The 26,130-nt window shown below is 32.6% G+C and overlaps 1 protein-coding gene and 1 long non-coding RNA gene across 4 annotated transcripts in view; one reads left to right on the top strand and one right to left on the bottom strand.

Moving 5' to 3' along the window:
• Positions 1–9,422, bottom strand: part of TECRL (trans-2,3-enoyl-CoA reductase like) — a 93,589-nt gene extending 84,167 nt beyond the window's left edge. For all 3 annotated transcript variants that reach the window (XM_060148087.1, XM_060148088.1, XM_060148089.1), the window contains exon 1: positions 9,106–9,422. In XM_060148087.1, coding sequence (XP_060004070.1) covers positions 9,106–9,339 — 234 coding nt within the window. In that variant the 5' untranslated portion in view covers positions 9,340–9,422. The remainder of the gene's footprint in view (positions 1–9,105) is intronic.
• Positions 1–26,130, top strand: part of LOC132519327 (uncharacterized) — an 829,930-nt gene that overhangs the window by 150,588 nt on the left and 653,212 nt on the right. The window lies entirely within an intron of this gene.

Below are 26,130 nucleotides of genomic sequence, written 5' to 3'. Positions count from 1 at the left end.
TGCAAACACTTGCTGATTGTTGGCCTCTTCAACCTCCCAAATGAATAACTTTGAGGCAATAAGCAGATATGGAAAAATTGCACATCCCATCACATACACATTATGCATCATTTTAGTGATAAGTAGTATGTGTAAATAGAAGAGCCATAATCAGGCAAAGAGGAAATGGGTGTGTTTCTATACAGAAGTAAAGCTAACCTTTGAGTCCAGATTTTTTTTCTATTATAATACAGAACAGCCTCAATATCAGTTAACTAGAAAATTAGGTATTTTAGCCAAATTGTACTTACGTACTTAAACTGACATGGAGCATTAAGTTATTGAATTCTATTATCAACAAAGACCTAGGAAGACATTATGTCTATACGATGCCAGAAATGCCAAGTGAAAAGTAAAAGCAAACAAGTAAATTTATGGATCTATTCATTTATAATTACAAAAAACCTATTTGATTTCTTTCTTCCCAGTTTGAAATAAAGCCAGTTTTATTTTAGCAATCAACACCTCAGGGTTTGTGGCTATTCTTGCTGTTTGTGTTCTTATCATGTCAAGAGTTAAAAGAATTCTACATAAAATAGCTCTTTAGATAGAAGTAGTTTCTCAGGGATTTTAGAGTGAGAGCTTTTTGAAACTTTTCTATCTATAAAAAAGTAGTAGCCTATATCTGAATGATTGCCTCAGGATTCTATGTTAAAGTTGCGATTAAATTAAATTCAGACTATTACAGGATTTTATTAAATGAAGTTTATGAGAAGCAGATAATAAATATATATTTAATGGCACACAGATCAGTATTGACAAGTAAAGGGCTCAGTTAGGCAGTAATTCATCAAATGTCTTCTAAAAGGATATTACTAACTACCTCACATTTTGATTTTTTTTAAAAAAATCAAATAACCAATAATTACAATTCAGAGACACCCAACATGAAGTAATATTACATGGTTATTTGGGAGGCAGTAAAAATGTGTAATGAGAAAACAAACTACAATAAGAAAAAAAGGAGAGGTAATAATTCAGTCTTTTTACAATATGATGTTAGAATGATGAGTTTATAAGAAGGCAGAAGTACAGCATTCCTTGGTTTAAGAGTAAGATCAATTCTGAAATATATGTTAGCTAGATGTAGTAGGCAGTTCAAAATAAATCTGTCTAAAAGAGAACTAACCTCTCATAGGAAAATAAATGTGTGTGACATTCATAGGCTTCATAGGCTTTATGTGGTGACAGACTGGTGGGCTCAGTTTACTTAGTTGAATCCCAGTGGATCAACAGGGATTGAAAATTATTTAATGACTGTCAGTTTAAAAATTCACTAATAAAATATAGTATACTAATGGTATAGAGCCTGAAAAGTGTACACATTTGAAGTTCTTAAGTAGGTAGGGAGTTCATCTTTGCCTTCCTTCCTAAATTCTCCAGAGGTGTGCTTATAGCAATATGCTTTCAGTTAAAGCCTGAAAGGCCGAGGATGTAAGGCATTTAGAAGAGATAATTTCTACTTTAGGAGATTGCCCTTTACTGTTAGAGCCATCCCCAGGATGATCGTTCAGTGTGCTGGGACTCCTTATAACAGGAAGAGATTTCTAAAGCCGCTTTCTTCAATAGAAGAAAAAAAATCATCCATCTGTGCTCAGCACTTTGTTCTTACCTCTACTTTAGCTTAGGTTATATCATCTTGTGTTGGACTATTTACATGTAATTATCCATTACAATATGGTGAACATTGGAAGAGGAGGGAACAGATTTTGTGTGGTTTGGATTGGTTTCTATGCTGATGTTCCTAGTGTCTATTAAAGGGCCTACCAACTAGAAGGCTGGTATTCTTCAACGTATATGAAGAAAAACAGGGAAAAACGAAAGTAGGAAGGAGGGGAGGAGAGAAATGGAAGGCAGGTGCTGTTCCAAGATTATGCCCCTGCAAGACGTTCTTGTAGGTACTTGATAATAGTCAATTGAAATCATTTTAAGGGTAATATTACTTCAAACAATGATTGCCTCAAAACCTTTGAGCTCATATCATGTAGCCATGCAAATAACATAGCTTTACATAGCTTTTACAGCAGAAAGTAAAATGCAAGTACATCTTCTTAGCTTAACTGTAAATAAAAACAGTTTTCTTAGATGGTGATACAATTGGAAAGTGGAAAAATATAGACATAATTTAGTTGATTATATGTAATACTATATATTAGTTTTGTAAATTCCCCTCATGAATAGTTTTCTAGAGTATATTTATTTTTTTCTCTACTATTAAATTGACATGCAATGTTTGTATATCCATTGGTATCTTTCATGGTATAACATAGTATAAGTAACCAATGCATATTATTTGGAGTATGAGAGTAGGATACAGAATTCTAGAAACTGATACTACAAAGATGGGTCCCTGTGACTATGTTTTCTAATTCTAATGCTTCCTAATCATTTCAGAAAGGGATAATAATAGCTATCATTTTTAAATGCCTAAATTTTTATAGTCATAATAGAAAAGTATCAATTCAGTTATTTTCCCACTTTAATGGAATAATAATATTTTAAAATATATTGCCACTACCTAAAATACAATGTTCATTAGCAGAAAAATAACCATGTGGCAGACAAGGTGTTACATTTTGCATACAAATATAAAATCCTTAGATACTCCTGGAAGATAGATATTTACCCTACTTTGATTTGTAATTTACCCTACTTGGAAAACCAAGACTCAGAGTAGTTAAGTAATATGTTAAGGTGATAAGACATTAATGATTTGCAAAGCTCAAGTGCAGACACAAATATGTCTGACTTCAGAGCATACACATTTTTACTACATTGTCGCTCATCACATTATATATTTGGACTATATATTGTGACCAAATATATATAATAGGTCTACGTTTTCTGAGAGAAATATAAGTCAGAGCAGATAATATTAAACACTGATTTTTTTGAAGTTAGAACCACATGCTGTATTACGGAATTCTCAAGTATATATAAAAGAGAGGTTGACATTGGGGATCCTCTGGGTTCATATAAAATGATTACATTACTTACCTCTTTTGGGAGGAACTATTTATTTTAATTTCTTAATTATTAATGATGAAAAAATTTGAGCATATTTTGTCTTTATTATTAAAAGGAATTTAAAATATTTTTAATTTCTAGGTTTGAATATTAAATAATGCTATTTTATATTTATATATATAAAATAGAATGCGTAAGATCCTTCCTACCTCTGTCCTGAAACACATTGTATTGGAAGTCAGATGCCCTAATCATGAAATTAAATAGAACATGAGAATCTTGGCTAATGGAGGTCATTAATCTTTCACATTATACTGTATAATAGTTAAGAGCAAGGCACAGAATGTGTATTAGCCAGGTTCAAAGCTTGGTTCTAACACACACTAAGTTCTTCTTTTCGAGTCTCTGTGCCACCTTTTCTTCATCTACACAGGGGAAGAATAATAATATCTAAATCCTTTTGTAGAAAAAGATAATAAAGGGCAGAGGTATTAGACCATATCCAAGGAAAAAGAAAAAACAGGCCAGAGTTATATTAAAATTGTAGTCTATGTAAATCCAAAGGTCATAAATTTTCAATTATATCATTCTGCATTATAAGAAATAGGATGAAGGGGATGGGGGTGGAGAGGAGAAAAAAGGGGACAGGCATGGGAAGAAGAGAGCAACAAAACAGAGGAGGAAAAGAGGAATAAAAAACAGAAGAGAAGGAGAAAGGAGTAATGGAAGAGAAAGAATATATTGTTACTTGCTTACACATGAAATTCTGAAAACTGCCATTAGGCCATTTTAAGGCAGGTGCTATTCTCATTTTACAGATGAGCAAATTAAGGCATAAATATGCTAAATCGCATGTACAAGGTGAAGTATTAAAAGTGGCAAACTCAGACATTAAGAATTCTCAAATTTTCTAACCGAAGTATTAAAAGTACAGTTTTTATGAAATCTTACTACCCTATTATTCTCTCTACAATTTTCTGGTGAACATTGGTATTTTTATCATTAAAAGGATAGGAGAATTTTTGAGTACTTTATTTTATTCATAAGAAGCCTTTAAAAAACTTTTGAGAATTTTTACTTAGCGTATATAGGTGATAGAGGGCTCTTGAGGTCAAGTTCCTTGAAGAAAAGATTAAAGAAAAAAGAATGTGATGATATTGGAAATGTTTATCAACCCTAACATTTTAGAGTTCTTTCCTTGCTCTTGAATCATCCACTTGTCACTAGATAAGCTTCTGACATTTTAAAAAATAGAAGTGAGACAGGAATAGTTAACAACTGGAAATTATTCCATTTTACACTGTTAAATTTTTAAAATGTATTTTTCATATACATTTTTGATGTTCCAAAAAATAATTAAGGTGATATTTAACAATATTTTTAAAAAATATGCTCTCCATTTTCATCATTCTTTATAGTTATATTATTTTAATTATTCATGGGAAATAACTACATCCGTTAAATATTCCCATCTGCATTTCCTTCTTTATGAAGGGCTTGTTAGCCTTTGTAATCAGAACATGACTATTTGTTAGTAAATTATACACAGTACAAAGTTGAATTCTATACATTTTTGTTGGGAGCAAGCCGAGAGGAATTTGGGCATTCAGTGGAATGATTTAATTAAATGTCCTTTTCTGTGAATATATTTACATTTATTTGATTGATAATTAGATTTAGAAAATAGTAAAAAGTACTTTCAAATATCATACTCCTCCATCCAAAAACTGTTGCTGCTAAACATGAATGCATTATCAAATCCATATATCCCTTGAACAGGCATCAATTTATTCAGTAAATATTGGTTAAACACTTTCTTTGGGCCAAGCACTGTTCTAAATGTTGGAGATACAGGAGTGAAAATACCCAAAGCCCTGATTTTGTGAAACTGGAATAATAGGGGTAGGCCAAATAATAACCAAAATGAAAAAAAAGGAAAATAAGCAGTATGTTAAATAGTGATAAGTGTTAGCAAAGAAGTAGAACAGGGAAGAGTAATAGAGGATACTGGCAGATTTTGCAATTTTACACAGGTAAAGGGCCCCAAGGAAAAAGTGACAGGTAAGTAAAGACCTAAAGGAAGACACTGACTAGTTCTGAGTAGGGAATGATATTATCTGACATGATTTTAACAGGCTAGTTCTGGTTGCTATGTAGAGAATATATTGAATGTGCTAAGGACAGAGCAGAGGAAAGATTTAGAAGTGCGGGCATTAGAGGTGGTGAAAATTTGTCAGTCTGGATATATTTGAAAGTATCAAAGAAGATGGATTGTATGTGGGCTGTGAGATTAAGAGATGAGTCATGATGCCTCTAAGTGTTTGGTTTGAGCTATTTGAAAGATGTAGTTGCTACTTGTTGATTTGGAAAACTCTGTGGAAAATTTTTTTGGGAAGACCAAGTGCTCAGTTTTAGATACACCAGGTTTGAAATGCCTAGTAAACATCCAAGTAGATGGATAGATAGATGGATGAATACACAGATACATAGATAAATACACAGATAGATACATATATAGATAAATGGATTTGTATTTCAGGGGAAAAGAATAAGCTGTAGTTTTATGTTTATAAGTCATCAATATGCAGATGATATTTAAAGCTATAGGACTCCATAAAGTAAATGACTAAAGATGTGGAAAAGTCCTGATGACTGAGTTGGTGACAGTCCACACCTAATAAGTCAGATAATGAAGAAGCAGCAGGAGAAAAGGGAGAAGCCAATGATGTGGGTTTTTAAAAAATGTGTGTGTTATTCTGGAACTCAAAGAGCAAACATGTTTTCAGGAGAAGGATGTGCTTAGCAGTGGCAGATGTTGCCCATATACTAAGTAAGTGAAGCATGAGAACCGACCTTTGGATTTAGCAAGGTATTTATTACTGCCTCACTGGTGACCTCAGCAAGTTCATATTCTGAGAAGTGATAGAGGCAAATGCCTGAATACAGTGGGTTCAGTATAGAATGAGAAGAGGAAAATGTGTACAGACAACATGAACACAATGAAAGTAAGGAGAGAAATGGGATAGAAGCTGGAGAAGATAATGAAGGCAGTAGAAGGATTTGTGGTTCTTTGGGGTGTGTGTTTGTGTGTGTGTGTAAGTAAAAGAACATGATTCAACATGTTTTCTTTAATCCAAGGAATTCATTTAATGTTTTTGTCTTATGAATATCTTGAGTAAATACTTTGTCCATTCTGAAGTTAAAGTTATAATATCTAGATGCAAACAAAATTTCTGAGATCAGCATATATTACTAAAATACATACATCCTACTCATATTTGAAAATTCATAACTAACATAAGCATTATACCAGATCATGTCAATAGGCAATTGTCAAGAAGTCAAATTTACAGACTGTGCCAGTATCATGAGTTTCATCACTTATTTTTTCTTGGATTTGTATGCAGATTAAATTTCTCTTTCCAAGTGATTATTAAATTAAAAAAATTAGTTTCCCTATTACGTTCAAGATACTATGCTAAATGTGTTACATATCTTACTCTTCACTATAGGCTTACAAAATAGATTTTATTAACCTATGTTCTAAATAAGAGTCCTGGGGATCAGCAATTCAGTGACTTTCCCAAGGCTTTGATAAATATGACTGATGTATCAGGGATTCAGTCCAGGTATACTTAGTTCCAAAATATATGACCTTCAACCTTGACTACTTTATAACATTATAGTTACTGAAAGACAGGGACTAATTTATAAGCAACACTTCTTTTGTATACTGGGTAGAACCAAGTCTAATGAGAGGCAATTAACATGACCTTACTCTTAATATAGCTGTTAATTTGTCCAAGAAAAAAACAATATATTGGACAACAAACAAAATGTTTCTCATGTTTACAATCATTAAGCAAAAAAAAAAGTAAACTAATCCAGATTATTTTTTCTTTTAAATGTCTTGCCATTATTATGAGACACTATTATGAGACATTATTTATGAGACAGTTTTAAATTACAAAGCTAAAACAAGACAAAACAAAATTTGTGCTGCTGACAAGTCAGAGATTTGGATGCAGTAAGTTGCACATCAGATGGTGTTGATTGTGCAATAAAGTCTGTGAGGAATCCAAAATTAATCTCTAGCTAGTCTACTGAGTTTCCCTAAAGGTTTGCCACTGGAGATGCAATTACCAGGACTCTTACAGTTCAAGTGTAACCAAATCCTTACCTCGAAAGAATGATGGCTTTCTGCATGCTTAAATTTTGTGCAGTTTAATTAATACCTAAAAATGTAAAGCTCCATGTCTTAGCTTCAAATAAAATCTCAAAAACAGAAATGTTAAATGTACTAGGAAAATAATTAGTAGCCCAACATTTTCTCATTACTTTAAAGAGATTTTGTGTCAACATTTAGACACATATCAGAAAAGACACAACCAGCCTCATTTTAGAATTTTGGTCTTTGGAAATCCTTGACCAGTATAATATCTATTCCACTTATTGTTTTATTCCCCTTCATTTCATTGTATTTTCCTTCTAAGTTTTAAATTTTCAGTAGTGAGAAACTGCAAACATCAACAACCTCTGGATGATAATTTTATTTTTAAAATTCTATGGATGTAGAAAAAAACTTATGGTTACCAGGGGATAAGGGGGGGGGATAAATTGGGAGATTGGGATTGACATATACACACTACTATTTATAAAATAGATAACTAATAAGAACCTGCTTTGTAGCACAGGGAACTCTATTCAATACTCTGTAATGGCCTATATGGGAAAATAATCTAAATAAAAAAGAGTGGATATATGTATATGTATAACTGATTCACATCGCTGTACACCTGAAACTAACAAAACATTGTAAATCAGCTATACTTCAATTAAAAAAAAGTCTTATTCCTGTATGATATAAAAATACATTTTACTGAGATACTTAAATGGTAACATGCCTGAAGTTTGTAATTTAAAGGTCTATTATACATAATTCATATTTATCATTTATACATGGCCCCAGTGGTACTATAGAAAAGAATATGATTTAGAGTTGCAAAGAAATGGTTTTGAATTTCATATTTTCCACATATGACCTACATGAACTTGTAAAAGGTCTGTATTTTTCATTTCCATATGTAAATAAAAGTTAATATTACATGAGTAATAGGCTGGTCATAGTGTTATAATTACTAAATAAGAAAGTATTATTATCTTCTTGGCAATTAAAAGCAAGTGAACAATTTCTTCTCTTTTCCTCTTATCTAGAAACACAGCTAGAGCATAGATAAATGGAATCAGTGATTGAACTTTAATTTTAGAACAACAGAAAAAAACTTATTCAACCTGTCTGTAAAGCAAAATAAAGATATGTCTTATTGAAAATGTCAATCTTTCTCACAATAAATTGAAATACTAATGTTTTTTCAAACTTTAGGAAAACTGAAAATGACTGGAATATTGTACATACACATGTATATCTACAATACACACATATATATTTTTTTTTAATTTTGTAACCTAGGAAGTATATATCTTATCTTTCCTTAGTGAAACATTGATATGTGATATGAATATAGAGGAATAGCATATTAAGCAAGACTTTTTTTTAGGAACTTAAACATTGTAGTTTTGAAATGAGTTAACTTTTCATAAAAAGTGAAATGGTTATATTTCAAGACAGTTAAATCAATTATTAATAATTTTCAAATGACTAGATTTTATCACATATGCTAAATATTACTTTTAATGACTTTGGGGCCTTTTGCTTGCTGTTTTCTACAAACACTATTAAGACTGAAAATTTGAATATGCAAGGAAGTGCATGAATAGAAATACATTTTGTCATGTAGGCTGAGAAGGTGAGCACTAAAATTTTACCTGCTGCCAATGGCCAATATTAGGAGGAAAACCAAAACCTAATAATTATTAGCTACCATTTAAATTGAGTATGAAAATTCAGTGAATATTTTCTACTGAAACAAAGTATATAAAGTATACTTTAAAGTATATTATAAAGTATCCATCCCACTCATCTTAAAATTAATATTAAAATCCAGAGATACATTTTGGTATTGCCTTATCAGCATTAAGCAAGTGATCAGTAATCTTTGGGGCAAAAAAGAGAATTTTAAATAAATAAATGAAACTCACCTTGTCCACAATACATATCTGCTTTCTGGTTTGAGCATCAAGTATTTCAATCTCAAAGTGAGTAGTTTTTGAATGTTTAACTGCTGGAGTTGATCTTAGAGGGCCTGCTGAGAGTATAAATTGCGACAAAGAGTGAAAATTTCTCAGGTCATTCTTCAGTATGGACCGTGTAGCTCCTGGGGAAGTTAATTCTCTCTTGCGTTCTGAAGCAAGGAACTTGTGCCTTTTGAACATTGTGTGAACTACCAGGAGAATCTGTCTTGTCAACAGGAGACACTTGCAAGTGTGTTCCCTTCAAACAAGTTAAATACTGCTGGTGAAACCTGGAAAGGTCAAGTGGCATGCAATTCCAAGAGTTCAGTTTTATTTAGCAGGCTTGAAAACAATGACTGATCTCTTTCTATATATAACACACTATTGTGAATTGCTGCAATGTAGATTACTTGACCAGCATTGGAATTATTTCTAGCTTTCTCCTTTTATCTCTGCTTCTTAATATGGCCAGTAGTATCTGAAATTCCAAAGTAAGATAAGGATAGACAAGAGTTTTATCTCTGAATTCTGGATACACTAATCTTTAAACACATATATTATTATTCACACATTCACATGTAGATGTATTTAAAATTAGCTTATTGCTATCTTATAGTTAGATTTTAAAATACCGAGTACATTATTACATAACGACATTTTTTGGTAAATGCTGCCTAGGATAAAGATTTGTGCCATGTTTTGAATGCACACATATACATCTGATAGAAAGCAGACAAGTTCTTCATTCCATACAGGGAGTAGAAAAATGGCAAATCATCTATGAGATTGGAATATATAGAGAGGAACTTTATAATTTAAGGAAAAGGAATTAAACCTTATTTTAACATTTTTATGCACATTACATCATAAGGAGATCATTAAGTTTATATACAAAATCAGTACTAAACATCACATTTATCACAAAACTAGGTTATGGCAAATTCAAATAATCTCAGAATGAACACTGAAAAGTGATAAACAAATTAGAAAGAAGGGTTTGTGAAAGATTCCTGGTACTCTGAGACCTGTAAATCTGATGAAGGAACAACTGACAAAAATCCAAACTGCAGTGTCACTGATTCAAAGGAATGTTACAGGAAAATATTCTTGGATGTTATTTTCAATGAAAACATAAAAGGGAAATGGCTACAACAGTAGATGGGGAAATGTAAATATCTACATTAAACTAATCTTTACTTTTATAATTAAATAAAATAATGTAGTTTTAAAAATTTGGACTACACATTATGTGCTGGAGATTCACTTACACATTGTTCAGTTATCATTTTCCTACTCTAGACCACCAGCACACTCAATATTTATTATTAAAAATAGAAGACAGGGATGTATGTGTATATATATTTGCATGTGTGCGCGCACACACACACACACACACACACACACACACACACAGTCAATTTTATCACCCCAGTTGTTCGGGACTTTAAACTTGGGATTACCCTTAACATTTCCCTTTCTCCCACACCTAAGATCTAATCCATCAGAAATCCAGAACACAATCTTGTCACCATCTCCATAGCTAACTTCAAAGCATCAATCTCACCTGTATTGCTTTTCCAAACTGATCTCCCTTTGTCAATATTGTTCAATTTATAGTCTCTTTATAAGGCAGCAGCTAGTGATCAATCCTTATATTTAAACAGGTAATGCAATTATCTGCTTAACGCACTGTTTGGGGATTCCTATTTTATGTAATGAAAAAGCCAAATTTCTCTGTAAACGTCTACAAGGCTCTGCATCATCAGCATTTTTTTTTTTTTTTTTTTTTTTTTTTTTGCGGTACGCAGACCTCTCACTGTTGTGGCCTCTCCCGTTGCGGAGCACAGGCTCCGGACGCGCAGGCTCAGTGGCCATGGCTGACGGGCCCAGCGCTCCGCAGCATGTGGGATCTTCCCGGACCGGAGCACGAACCCGTGTCCCCTGCCTCGGCAGGCGGACTCTCACCACTGCGCCACCAGGGAAGCCCCATCAGCGTTTTTTAATATCTCTGATCTCATCCTCTAATCTATCTACAGTGCTCAGAACAGTGTCTGGCACACAGCAGGTGCCTAATACATATGTATTAAACAATCAACTAATAAATAATCGATCAATAAATGTATCTTAACGGTGTAGGCAGAATGATGTAAATTAATTGCATGCTGAGGTAAACTACTAGCACATTATAGCAAGGTAACATAACTGTGCAACCCATATAATATAATCTTCAGAGATAGTTTCTATTTAAAAAAAAAAGAAGAGAATAGTTGAAGGACACAGGTGCCAAACTGCAAGAGCTCCCATTGTCAACACTGGAATAATTCAAGTAAGAACATAAATACTGATGATAATATATTCTAACTCAAAGAACAGTGTAAATATCTGTGAGTCCATACTGTTATAAATAAGTGATTGAATAAATAATAGATAAATTGGGACAAGGGGTGAAATTTTCATATACAAGAATTGCAAATTATATATAAAAATCTCCCCTTGAATGTGGGTTTCATTTAAGTAACACAATGAATGGAAGTGGAAAATAGAAGCTTTATGGTGGAAAAACCTGGCAGGCAAACAGCATTTTAACCTAGAGGCCAAGTCTAATATCACCACGAAGAGTCATGCTGATATCATGTACCAACTGATATCATGAGGTGAGGGCACTTCACCTCTGGGGTATTCTTCCAAAAGTTTATTACCTCAGTCTAACCATGAGAAAATATCAGACAAACACAAATTGAGGGATGTTCTACAAAAATACCTAATAGTCTCTCAAACTGTCAAGAATATAAAAAATGAGGAAAAATTGAGATACTGTGGCAGATCAAAAGAGACTATGTAAAGACATGAATAAAAATGCAATGTGGTATCCTGATTGTTTTCTGGAAGAGAAAATAAATGAATAGAAAAATCCAGTAAAATAAGAATAACATCTGAAGTTTAATTAATAGTATTACACCAATATTAATTTCTGAGTTTTGACCAAGGTTATGCAAGATGTTAAGATGGGGAAACTGAGTAAAAACTACACAAAAAACTTTCTTTTCAATGTTTTTGTAAAATTATTCTAAAGTAAAAAGTATGAAGTAAACATATACTGACACATGCAAAAAAAATGGCATTATTTAAAAGGAGAAAATTGTAGATTTTTGTCTGCTGGTCACCTAAGTTAAAAATTTTGGAAGAGAATAAAAAACATTTCAGATATTATGCTATTTATTGTTTCATTTTGTATTTTGAAGTAGCTTTAAAAATAAAATGTTTTATATATGCTAAGGTGTTCTTTTAAGATTATTGCTAAATACATCATAATGAAATTAATGCCATGAATTACTATTTGTTTAATACTAGACCTGGCATACCACTTTAAACTAGATTGCAGTTTAAATATATTTATAATAGAAAACTATTATAAAACAATGCAGCATAAAACAGGAATCTTTATTCCAATTGCATTTACTTACAGTAAAATGTGAAGAGGGGGGCTTACAATATCATTTTTCATTATCCTCATATTTTTCATTTTTTTGACAGAAAGCATATCATTTCAATTTATTTTCCATTTGAAGTGCTACTTCTTATGAGATCATTTAAAATAATTAATAGACATTTTTAGAGCAGTTTTAGTTCAAACAAAAATTGGGCAATTAAAAGTGCGGAGTTTCCATATATTTATTCTCTTCCTTCCCAATATACTATACATCCTATTATTAATATCTTGCATTAATGTGAAACATTTGTTACAATTGATGAAACAATATTGATAGATATTTATGAATTAAAGTCCATACTTCATTTTAGAGTTTAGTCTTGGTGTTTTAGGACTAAACTAAAGTTCTATGACTTTTGACAAATGGATAAATTCATGTATCCACCATGATAGCATCATACAGAATAGTTTCACTGACCTGAGAATGTCCTGTGCTCTACCTTTTCATCCCTCTCTGCACTCCTTCTGAATTCATGGCAAACACTGATATTTTTACTGTCTTTGTAGTTTTGCCTTTTCCAGAATATCATTAGTTGGAATCATACAGTACATAATGTTTTCAGACTGGCTTCTTTCACTTAACAATATGCATTTAAAATTAGAGCTTTTTTAAAAATCACTGAATAATACCCCATTATATGAATGTACCACAGTTTACTTATTCATTCATCTATTGAAGGACATCTTCGTTGTTGCCATGAACATTTGTGTTCAGGTTTATGTATGAGTATAATTTCAATTTATTTGGGTAAAGAACTAAGAGTGTGATTGCTTAATTGAACGGTAGGCCTATGTTTAGCTTTGTATGAAACTGTCAGACCGCCTTCCAAAATGGTTTTACCATTTTGCATTCCTACCAGAAGTGAATGAGAGTTCCTGTTGCGCCACATCCTCCACAGTGTTTGGTATTATCACTGTTGCTGGAATTTGGCCATTCTAGTAAGTGTGTTGTGGTATCTCATTGTTTAAATATGCAATTCTCTAATGAAAAATGATGTAGAGCATCTTTTCTTATGCTTATTTGCCATCTGTACATCTTTGGTGAGGTGTCTGTCCAGATCTCTTGTCCATATTGTAATTGCTTTTTTTTCCCCTGCTGTTGATTTTTGAGAGTTCTTTTGTATTTTGGATATAAGTCCTTTATCATATATGTGTTTTCCACATCCCTTCTACCTGTTTGTCTTGTTTTCTAATTCTCTTAAGAGTATCTTTTGCAGAGCAAGGGTTTTAAATTTTAATGAATCCAACTTACCACTTTTTCTCATTCATGGACTGGGCTTTTGGTGTGTTGTTTTCTATAAATTGTATTGTTTTGCATTTTACATTTATGTCTATGATCCATTTTGAGTTAATGTATGTGAAAGATAAAAGGTCTGTGAATAGATTCATTTTCTTTTTGCATGTGGGTTTCGAGCTGTCCCAGTACCATTTGTTGGAAAGACTATCCTTTCTCCATTGACCTGACTATAATTGCTTGATTATACTTGTGTGGGTCTATTTCTAGGCTGTCTATTCTGTTCCACTGATCTATCTGTCTACTCTTTTGCCAACACCACATCATCCTTATTATGGTAACTTCATAATAAGTCTTAATGTCTGGTAATGTTGGCCCTCCGACTTTGTTCTTCTTCAATATTGATGGTCTTCTGTTTCTTAGTTCAGTTTTTATGATAGATATGCCATGTATTTCCAAAATTACATTGTGGATTTTCTAATTCATAGTCTCTTAAATTTGAACATCTCCATGTTAACAATGAATATTCTTATAAAATTGTAATATTGGGAATTTACAGAATTGATACACTTTTGCTATGAATCAATGACAAAGATGTAAAAAGAAAGGACATTATGCCCATCATTGGATAAATTGTTCTCAGCCATTTTTCTAGAGAGTAGTTCATTTCTCTGTATTTACATTTTTTGTTGATACTTTAGTCAAGTAATGGAGATTGTAATTATCTAAACATATTTGTGATATTTAACCACCACAGCATAAAATTCATGAGGCAAAGATCAGATCTAATTTTGTCCATCACTCTACCTTCAAGGCATAGTATAATTCCTGGCATATACTAAGTCCTCAACATTGTTTGTTGAATGAATAAATCATCATGTGAATAAATTTTCCTCTTTAAGTTGAGATACTAATCAATGACATCACAATAAGGTAGTCACTGGACTCCTTTGATAATAGAAAGAACTTCATGATAAGACCTATGTCTTTAATCTGTACTGTCTCCTGAGTAAATCCTCAAAGACACTAAACCTGGAGTTAGTTGGGTGAAAAAGAAAGAAATAGGAAGCCAAAGACCAACCACTTGTCATGGATATTTTTTGGTCAATGTTCATAAGAAAATTTTATATATAAGGTACAAAGAATTCGATTTTAGGAAGTTAAGGTGGGAGCAGAATATTAAAATAAACATCAAATCATACTGTACTTGGACCTAGGCAAATATATAAGCAAGTAATATGTGTCTAGCAAATAACATATTTAGTAGAAATAGTATGGGTTCAAGAAGTTCCTTGTAATATTTAAATAGCTATGTGATGTCAAGCTTTCCATTAGCAGTCACATTTTGATAACATTATGCATTTTGCAAGACTCATGATATATAGTCAGACAATGCATATAAAGTAAATAGAGAAGTTTCTGAAAAATGGAGGGTGTTCAATATACACATACAACATACATTTTCAGTGTTGGTTTGCAAAATCAGATTTATACCTCCCAAAATCAGATCTATGCTTTTCTTTCCCATCACCCTACTCAAGCATTCAGATTATTCCTCTTCTCTACTTTTCTAAATCTAAATGGTTACAGTCACTGGAAAGTGAAATTTACTCATAATTACCACACTGATGGGTGGACAGATTTCTAACCTAGTTCAATTGACTCCTTAAAATATCTGCAAGTATATTTATCAACCTCTTCCTCTATAAAGTTTATATAGTCTTATTTTTTTCTCTAATTTTCTCAATTTTAATGACACCAATGAACTATGAAATGGGCTCTGAATAGGCAGGCTAAAGGCAGATAGAAAGGATTTCACTAATATGAAAATAAATTATTTTCTGAGTCTCCAGAGGATATGAGTTTTCCCAAAAGAATATTTTATATCCTGATTTATTACACAAGCTTCTTAAAGTCCTGAAACTACTAAGTGGTTAAAACCACTGATGTTAACATTTGAACTAATAGATAATGATTGAAACATTTTATATAATAATTGAGTATTTATTTAGGTTATATGAAATAAATTACTTGTAATAAAGGAAAGGATTAAGAGAGAAACAGGTGTTCTTACCATGACAAAGTTTCAGTTTTACATTTTTGACCAACAGATTAGGATAGTTGATCTAAAAGTCATCAATAAGAAATAATGATGAATAAATTAATTTTATAGATAAATAATAGTTGTTCTATTTAAAAAGACTGAAACGTAGGGGAAAGAACTCTGGAGTTAAATTCAGAGCTGTAGATTCTTGGTCTAACTCTGCCAATGTCTGCTGTGTGATACTGGATAAACTGGGAAACCTCTCTTAATACTGGTTGTATCATTCATAAAATGAACGCACGGTCAGAATGATATCTAATGATCCTTCGAACTATAATATCCAAGTAATATTTAAAAGTTTGTTTCCTGTTTAAAATCAGCTGTAATAAAAAATACAAATAGAAATAAGATCTGCATAGTAGTCTTGCCCTCACAAAGTTATTTTATCGTTAAAATAATGTTTGTGAAAATGAACCGTGAAATCCTATACATTATTAGTAATTAATAAATTAGACTGGAATGGAAGTCTCTGTATTTCACTAAGACTATGGTGAAACTAAATGGTTTCCTGAAAAGTGAATCAATTGAATGGAGATTTAATCATTGTTTTAAATTGAGGAAAGCATAGTCTCATCTTGTGTGTACAAGGTTCAAGTTTCTTATAAAATTAAAATATCTGTAGAAAAGTAAAAGTAAAAAGGAGGAGGAACTTACTTCATATTCAGTTTCAAGCAGACCATGTATTTCTATTTAACTTGTCTCTATTTTTTTTTTTTAATTTTGAGTTCAGTATTTACCAAAATGTTTTCTTTGGGCCATTTACATAAATTACAAACTCACCACAAACCATTTAATCTCAGTCTTTAACTCAGCTCTGCCTTCTTCATTTATCCTTGATTGCACACAATGTTTTCATTAAGGCAGTTGGCTATGCCCTCTCCTGTGTTCTCTGACTCATCCCTGGAGAGTTTCCAGACATTCAGGCTTGCCCTTCCCAGAGTCTGCCATGTGATTGCAGTTGTTCTCTGATGTGTGTTGGCAAGTGCTGTCCTTTATTTTGGGAGCTGAGGCCATGCCTATTCCTCCTCTGTAAGGGATTTGTTGCCATGAACTGAATGGACTGTAGAGTTTCTTTCTGAATGTTGAAAGAAAAACTTGAAAAAAAAATCCAAATACTCGGGGTCTATATATATTTAGAAACAAACGCATACACTTTCTAGGCAGTTTTATCTCTACTTTGGTAAGTTGTGAGGAAATCATGGTCAAACAAAAAGTTTTCCGTTTGAGAAATAAGAACTCAGCTGTATTATGTACAGCTTCTTTCTTCATTGGGCTTGGGGCATTGAGGCCAGCACATTTTTTGGTTTCATAGATATTCAAGAAAACTTAAAAACATCAGAAAGATAAGAATGAGACAGTACAAACAGAGTGAGGGTATTAACTCTTCATCCTCATAATTTAAAAGTCAGTAATATTATTTTTATTTCGGTTTTTCATGCACATTTCAAATAATTTAAGTAGCATGACCTGAGATGTTTGAGGTGCATTTTCAAGTTGAAGGAGAGAGGTTGACTAGCACTATTTGAAACATTATCTTGTCTGGTGATTCTCTGGAGTTGTAATGTTGTTTTCATTTTTATACATTTTGTGCCACAAGATTTGCATAATCTATTTAGAAAACAGCAGAAGTTATGCTTGTAGTGAAGTATTTGGTATTCACAGAATAATAGTCAGTGACCATGTGAGGCATATTATGGTTCAGGCAATATACTCAGTGCTTATCCACATAGCAACTGTGTAATATAGTTTTTATTATAGATGCAGAAAGAGGCACGGAGAATTTAAGTAACTTCACCAAAGTGAATAGTCAAAAAGTGGCATAGGGCTTCCCTGGTGGCGCAGTGGTTGAGAGTCCGCCTGCCGATGCAGGGGACACAGGTTCATGCCCCGGTCCGGGAGGATGCTACATGCCGCAGAGCGGCTGGGCCCGTGAGCCATGGCCACTGAGCCTGTGCCCTGTTGGCAACGGGAGAGGCCACAACAGTGAGAGGCCCACGTACTGCAAAGGAAAAGAAAAAAAAAGTGGCATAGTCACAAACCAGTCCAAGTTCTTAATCACTTTCCAGCATCACATTTTATGACCACATACATACACATACTGAGCTAAATACGTATGTAGGGATCTATTATTTGTCATTGCATAGTTAAAGTCATTCAGTAAGCTACATGTATACACTATCAAAATATAAATGTGGCTGCAAAATGATCAACACACATTTTGCAATGGCAAACACACAATATCATCTATGTGTGAGTATATCTGTGCTTACAAATGCATGTGTGTGTGTGTGTGTGTGTGTGTTTGTGTGTGATATCTTAGAACAATTGGTGCTGCTCTTTGGGGAGCTTGCTCTTAACAAAATAACAAACATAATGCCCCTTGACATATATATAGGCTTATGCTTCTCTGACTTCAATTCACTCTAAATTTGACGCATGAGTCAGTTTTCCTGCCATTCCTACATCCTAGCCATTCTGGAATTTACTTGGGCCATAGTGATACCTAGAGTTACACAATTTTCTTAAGGACTAAAATAGGCCATCACAGGATCCTTCTGTTTACTATATAATGAAATTAAACTGCACCATACTCAGAGCCATGTTATTTTGTCTTTTGATTTGGTATATTATGCAGTTTCTCTAAAGGAATTGTATTTTCTTTAAATATCAGTATTTATCTTAACCTGTTTTTGAAAGGATACAGCACAATACCTAGTGTGTAGTATAGAAGGTGCTCAAAAAAATTTAATGAATGTACAAATGAATGGCAATATAAAAATTATGCTTAAGATGGTATAAAATAATGGGTAAGATATAGTTTTATGTTAATAAGTACAGTGAATATCAATATTTGGTGAGATTGTGTGTGGGACCAGAATATTCCTTTGATTATATTAGCAAAGAAACATCCAGTCAAGAATAGTCATACTCTGTAGAGAACAATGTATGGATATCAAGGGGGGGAAGGAGGAGGTGGGATGGATTGGGAGATTGGGATTGACATATATACACTACTATGTATAAAATAGATAACTAATGAGAACTAACTGTATAGCACAGGGAACTCTACTCAATGCTCTGTGGTGACCTAAATAGGAAGGAAAACCATAAAAGAGGGGATATATGTATATGTATAGCTGATTCTTTGCTGTACAGTGAAACTAACACAATATTGTAAAGCAACTGTACCTCAGTAAAAAAAAAAAAAAAGAAAAGAAAAGAAAACAGAAGAGTCATACTCAAACTCTGTCATTTCTGTCTCCTGGTAGAATGTACTGACAATAGATGAATTAAGAAATATCATATATCAGAAAGATATAAAATTCAGGATTTTTATTGTATCTCCTTTCTTATTGGTCTATGCAATTACATAAATAGTGAAGAATGACAATTCTTTACAGTAGAATAGCAAGTAATAAGAGAACCACAAAAACACCATTTTGCTATCATCATATTAAAATTTTTCTGGCAAGAATCTTCAATGGACAATAAAACATGATATTTACATAGTTTCAACGTGTCTATCAAATAATCACAGATTAAAGAGGGAAAGTGGTAATGTTTCATTGAAGAAATCTGGGAGCCATCACCATAAGTGATCTATATTAACATCAACAAAATACCATAAACTGATATCTTGTATCTCCTGATATGATATACTGAGAAGGCTATATTAATTCTGTAGTACTCTTTCCATAAATAATTGTTCACTTTAATCATAAAGAAATATCAGATAAAAATAAATAAGACATCTGAACTAAATTCCTCAAAATTACAATGTAAAATAATTACTAAATAGCTGTTTCAGATGAAGAAAAACTAAAGAAACATGAAAAATAATTAGTATTTACTTCTCAATTGGATGCAGGATAAGGTAGAAATTAGTGTAATGCTATAAAGGATGAATCTGAGATAAATGAAGACACATTGAACTGTATATTAAATAATATCTTTGTAAAAATAGTTAATGTTCTAAGTTGAATAATTTTTAACATAATTATTTAAGAAAGTGTACTTGGGAAATAAATGCTGAATTATTTAGGAAGAAAGCGCCTTGATGTTTGGAACTAAATCTCAAATAGTTTTAGGAAAATAAAATGTATTTATACAAGTCAAAAAATGGTAAATCTTCGTTAAGGATGTTCTTTATATTATTATTGTTACTCTTTAACCTTGTAACTACTTAAAAATAAGAAGTACTTCTGGTATAAATGAAAAAGGCTCAAACTATATGACTCAAAAGAGATGAAGAATAAATATATAAGGCTACAAGCTTTTAATTTAAAATGTATTTCTCATTGGCAATGAGATTAAATGGAAAAAAATAGTAGGGATCTGGAGTTTTCCTCCAGGTATCCATGGCATCTTGCAATTTTTAACCTCCTAGTAAGTGTATTAGTAGCTTTGTTTCCTGGCTTGTCTTCAGAGCAATGAGTTTCACTGTTATGACATTACATCATTTATATTTTAGTGGAGTCTACACATAATGGGCACTTTAGAATAAAGTATAGAAATGAGTGATTACCATAAAATTACTATGAAATTTACATTGCACCAATACCTTATACCAGGAACTGTGAAAAATGCCATAAATTGTTTTTCTTCTAATTTAGTTATTTCTCTTGACTCTTTTCTTCTGTCTGTAAATAGTAAATCTGCAGGATGATTTTATAAACACTCTAAAGTTGGTTCTAAATATCACATAGGTCATCAGCTAAGTGATGAATATTAATGTGCTTATTATTTCACTTCTGATTGATATAACACAATTTAAAATCTTTCTATAAACAAGTATGTGTCTGTTAACATTATTTTACATCTATTCAAGTTTATGTAACAAACCAGTATTATGTCTATTAACTTACTTGTTAATAAATCTTATTATTATGCCTGTCGACCTTAAAAGCAGTTAAACTGAATACATTACTGAAAATTAAACTAAAATTTTTGAAGGTTAAATGCTAATGAAAAAGGAAAGTGCATATGTGTATATATGTAAATGTGATAATATTCATATATATAAAACTATGTATAAAATGAGTTCTTAATAATAAAAGTTAACAGAAGATTATGTGTTATAAAATCATTTCTCTTCTGCCCAATATGTATAGTAAGAGACTTTGTTTGGAAAGGGCTAATCCGTACATTTTGCCACCCACTCCTGACCCATCTGTATTTAACTGGACATATCTGAGTGTCTGGAACTTTCTCATTTTTCTTATTCTTCTAGCACTTTTACCCCACCCTTCTCTCTCTCAGCTGTTGAATTTTCTTCACATACCAATAAGAAAATATAAGCAGTGGTAAGACAAGTTCCACATCTGTCAATAAACCTGCCTCTGTGCCCATATATTCCTACTTCTTTGCACTCATTTTGCAAGACTGACCTTCTCCCACCTAAGGACAGAGCCTCCAATTGTACACAAATTCCCATTTCCTTTTGCTGGTTAAGAACATTGTTCCAGCAATTAGTCCTTTGTTTTCTGTATCACCAGTTTTAATTCTTCTTACAGTATCATTAATATTAGCTTATAAATGTCATAATATCACTGATATTAAAAAATAAACAACTTCTCTTTACCCCATGTCTTCTTCCATCTAGTTCCCCTTTATTTCTATGTTCCTCTCTATATAGAAACCCTTACAAATTTTATCTGAAATCCTTGTCCCATTTCCTTTCCTCTTCTTACAAATCAAATTTTCAATTCTGTCTTCAGTTTTCAAACCAGTCTGCAGTGTTTAACCGACTAAGTCACAATCTCTAAAACATTTTCAGCCTTTGACCTCTGAGACTCCATCTCCCCTCATTCTTTCTTTATCACTTGCATAGTCTCCCAAGGATTTCTTTCTAGAATTCCTCCTGAACCCCTAAACGCTGCTGCTCTTCCCTTATGTTAGTCCCAAAACTCTTGCTTTCTCCACATAACAATTACTCTCTAAATAATACTATTCTGTTTTATGGTTTTTTCTTTAATCAACAAATATTCACTTAGCACCTGCTACGTTCCAGACACTATGCTGTGTGATAGTGTTACTTCAAAAACTCCTCGGATCTTTCTGGGTATTGTCTGAAACTGGCCCCCTTACACAGAGGGTAGGGAGAAACCTAAGAAAAAGGTAGCCACTCCAGATTGGCAGGGGTAACTTTTAAAAAGCAAGGGAATTTACTTATGAGGTTTGTCTTGGGCAGCCAAAAGACAAGTAGATTTCTTCACCTGCCCACCAGAACCTTAAAAGTTTATTTAGAGCCTAACTGGGTTCAGTCACAGTCACATACCAGTACGGATAGCTTCACATTTCTATTTCAAGGCTGCATGCTTGGAGCAGCTTCTGGGAGCAGGGAAGGCAAGCTGAAAGCATATTCAAAGGACAAGGAGGGGGTGGGGAGCCTCCAATTGCCCAGGTCCAGCTCACGGGTCAATTGGTGGTCACATCGTTTTGATGGCCTTCTTCAACAGGTAGAGATATATCAATGAACAAAATAAACAAGCAGCCTGCCTCCTGGAGTGCACATTCTGTTGGGTAGAGAGACCTGTAATATACAGCAAATTATATAGTGTAGTAGAAGGTGGTAAATATTAAGGAGAAAAATAAATCAGTGCTAAGAAAAGTTGGGTAGGTGGTATTTGAGCAAAGGCATGAAGAAAGTGGAATAGTGAGCAATGGATTCTCAGGAAGTCATATACTTTTAAATGCAGCCTATGCATGGGGAAAAAAATCACAGCTCCAGCTCTGGTCTGTACCATAAACACCACACTCCCATGTCCAATTACTTACTTATATCTCATGTGGATAAATAATCTAAGAGACATCTCAAGTATGGCATGTCTAAAAACAAAACAAAATTTGAAAATCCTGATTTTCTCCAACAAACATTCTCCCTGCAGTCATTTACATTTCAGTAAATGGCAATTCTAGTTTTTCTGACCAGCATTCATGTATCAACCTTCTCTCTCTCCTTTCTCACAACCCATAGCCAGTCCAACAGCAAATGCTGCTGAGTTTATTGTTTAAAAATAGCTGGAATCTGAGCATTTTCACAACCTTCACAGAAAATGCTGTGAAGACATCATATCGCTCAAGACATCATCATCTCTCATTTTGAATATGGCAATAGGCTCCAAACTCCTATTCCTTCTTCTAATCTTGTTTCTCAAAAGCCAAGCCCTGAGTAAACCAAATCTATCTTATCATCTCCCTAAAAAGTAAATGCAAAGATAATGTACACTGCAGAGTCTTGTACTGCTGGAGCCCCAATCTCTTGTCTTTTCCCACTGTTCTCTTTGCTCACTCTGCTCCATCACTCTGGTTCAGCTGTTTCTGGAAAACATCAAGCATCTCTCCCCTGAGATTTGCAACTTATCTTCACTCTCCTTGGAGTCCAATTACTCAGATAATTTGCAAGACCACTTAAAATTTTTTTTCCAGGTCTCTGCTTAAATATCATCATTTTAAAGAGGATGTTCTTAACTATTCTGTCTCTATTGGCCACAAGTCTGGGTCCTTATCCTCCATCATTTCTTCTGAGCACATATCATCATTTGACACATTAATAATGTATCTTAAATATTCTCCTCCTACTTCCACTAGAATATAAGCTCCACAGAGTAAGAAGTAATCTGTTTGTTTACCATTGTATATTCAACACCAAGAATAATTGTCAGGCATATAGTAGGTATAAGAAAAATATTTATTAAATGTATCTTGAATAAGTTAAACATGAAACAAAGCAGACAGTCTAAATGTACTGCAGATCATTGTAGCTGAAAGTAGTCTTAAGATTTAGTAGTTTTGTAGCTATCAAAACCAAAATGTACAAGATACACAATAATGTATGTATATGTAAATATACATGTATTTGCCTCTGCATTTAGAAAAATGTTTAGACCAGAAGCTTTTCTTAAAAGAATTTCTAGGATTTCTTTTCTTGTTTCTTCAGGTAGACTACATTATGCAAGTATACTATAGAATAAGTAATATTTCTTAGTTGCCAATCTAAATAGATATCTTGAATTTTCCATGTAGTAAGTGAGAAAAAGAGTGGAGGTAGACCATCCCAGTTTTGAGAACAGACACAAACACTGGCTAGCTAATGTGTTCAGCAACAGTTTAAATGTTTTAAAAGTGCTTATACGTCACAATTCTTTAAAAAATGTTTTCAGTAATCATGAAATTGTTCTTTAAACAAAGTTATGCATATTTTATTTAATGCGCTATCTCACAGCCTCTCATTTCCCCCTAATCCACATCATAATTATACAAAGTATTTTTTGTCAAATTTCTAAATATACATTTTTCTCATAAAAATCAACCTGTGTCATTCAGTATTTCATATTCTCCACATCAATGCTTACTAGTTTGGCAAAACTAAATGATCTATTAATCCAGTTATTCTGATAAAGAATAATCTTGAATAGAATATTGACATAGAAATTTAGAATCAATAGAGAATGGAAAATAAATACACTACCTGGCATAATAAGGAACACATGGGTATATGAAACTTTTCCCACAGCACTAAAAAAAAGACTGCTTACCTTTTGCAGAGCGACAATATATTTTTAGGGTAAAAACTAATGTGTACTGATGGCTGCTTCAGTAGATTCAGATTTGGGATTTTCTCTTAAATGTTACTTTCCCTTATGTGCTCAGCCTGTAATGGATTTATGGTTCATACTAGTGTGACATTACATAAAGTGTTAAAGTTTTACATCAGTAAAACAACATATTTATCACACATGCATGCTGCTCAGACTCACATATTCACTCTATACCACTTTTCATTTCAACTTGTTATAAAGTCTGGCTAATTTTTAAGATATGCTCTTTAGATTACTAAAGCAATTAATATCCATTTATACTGTTTGTAATAAATTTGTAAATTCTATGTCTGAAGAGGTTTCCGGAAAGACACTTCAAAGTTATAGGATCTTACTCTTCTAGTTCAAATCTGATTAAGAAAAAAACTAAGCTCATTTTAAAATACAGTTGAATCATCATATTTGATTGTACATTCATTTCACTGAATGCATATTTTTGAAAAATTGAAAAATAATTTTGTTTGATTTTCTACTTAATAATTACATACTTTAATTGAAGATCCAATGCCAAAATGAAACAAATAAATTGACATTTTTAATAGTTCTCTGGCACTATCATTAGTCATAATCTTATACTGTTTGTGGCAGGTCATGTTGGATGTTGAAAACTCCATTGTGTGGAATAGCTCCTGGCACACTGAGTTATTTGAATTGTGTCATCATTAGTTTAGCAAATAAGTCATTTGCTATGAGATAATGTTTGCTTTTATTATAGAAGAACAGAGAAGTACCAACTATATTCCTGATTCAAATTACATTAATACTACTTCAATTTGTACTTCAGAAAAGCATACAGGTTGATTTTGGAAAACAAACAGCAAATAAATTATCACATTTTGTGTAATGCCACTCATACACTTTCTAATAATCTGAGCTGCTCCTCAAAACAATCATGTGTGATAGGGTTTTTGTGTGTGTGTGCTTTTAAAGGTTTTTAAATTTTCATTAAATAGAACTGGGTACAGCAAAACCTTAACTGGTGGTTAAGCAATTTGACAAAGTTATAAAAAGGGCACATCTGGGCTTGACTCCAAGTCTTCTGAGGAAAATTTAAATGACTGTCTGATACAAAGTATTTCAACCCAAAAGTTTGTTCAGGAGAAAATATGAAGATAAACGAAAATATTTATAAGCAAAAGGGAGGTTTCCTTGTATGATGGAGACATATATTAAAACCTTAACCCTAATAGGCTCCAATCTTTGTGTTTGTGCATGTTTATATAGGTGTAGTGGGTACTGTGTCTATATAAAAGAAAATATACATAAACATGTGATTGTACATTTGAGTTTCAATCATTTTATTTCTGAAATGTATTGTGAGTACAAAATGCTCCACATAATATAGTTTTAAAGTCTATTAAAAAAACAAAACTGAAGTATCATGGCATAAAATTAAAAACTAATATTTAAAGTTCTTTTTATGCTCCTCCACAAAATCATCTTGCTTTCTCTTTCAGTTAACCCTTTCCTTAATTTTGGCTTATTTATTCCTAAAAAAAATAGTATTGTTTGGGGTTTTGAGAACCAATTTTTGATATCTATATAAGCAGTGCTCATTCTTCTG

Source organism: Lagenorhynchus albirostris, chromosome 4 (genome assembly GCF_949774975.1).
Source record: "Lagenorhynchus albirostris chromosome 4, mLagAlb1.1, whole genome shotgun sequence".
NCBI classification, from domain to species: Eukaryota; Metazoa; Chordata; class Mammalia; order Artiodactyla; family Delphinidae; genus Lagenorhynchus; species Lagenorhynchus albirostris.
This window is presented reverse-complemented; position numbering and strand designations above follow the sequence as displayed.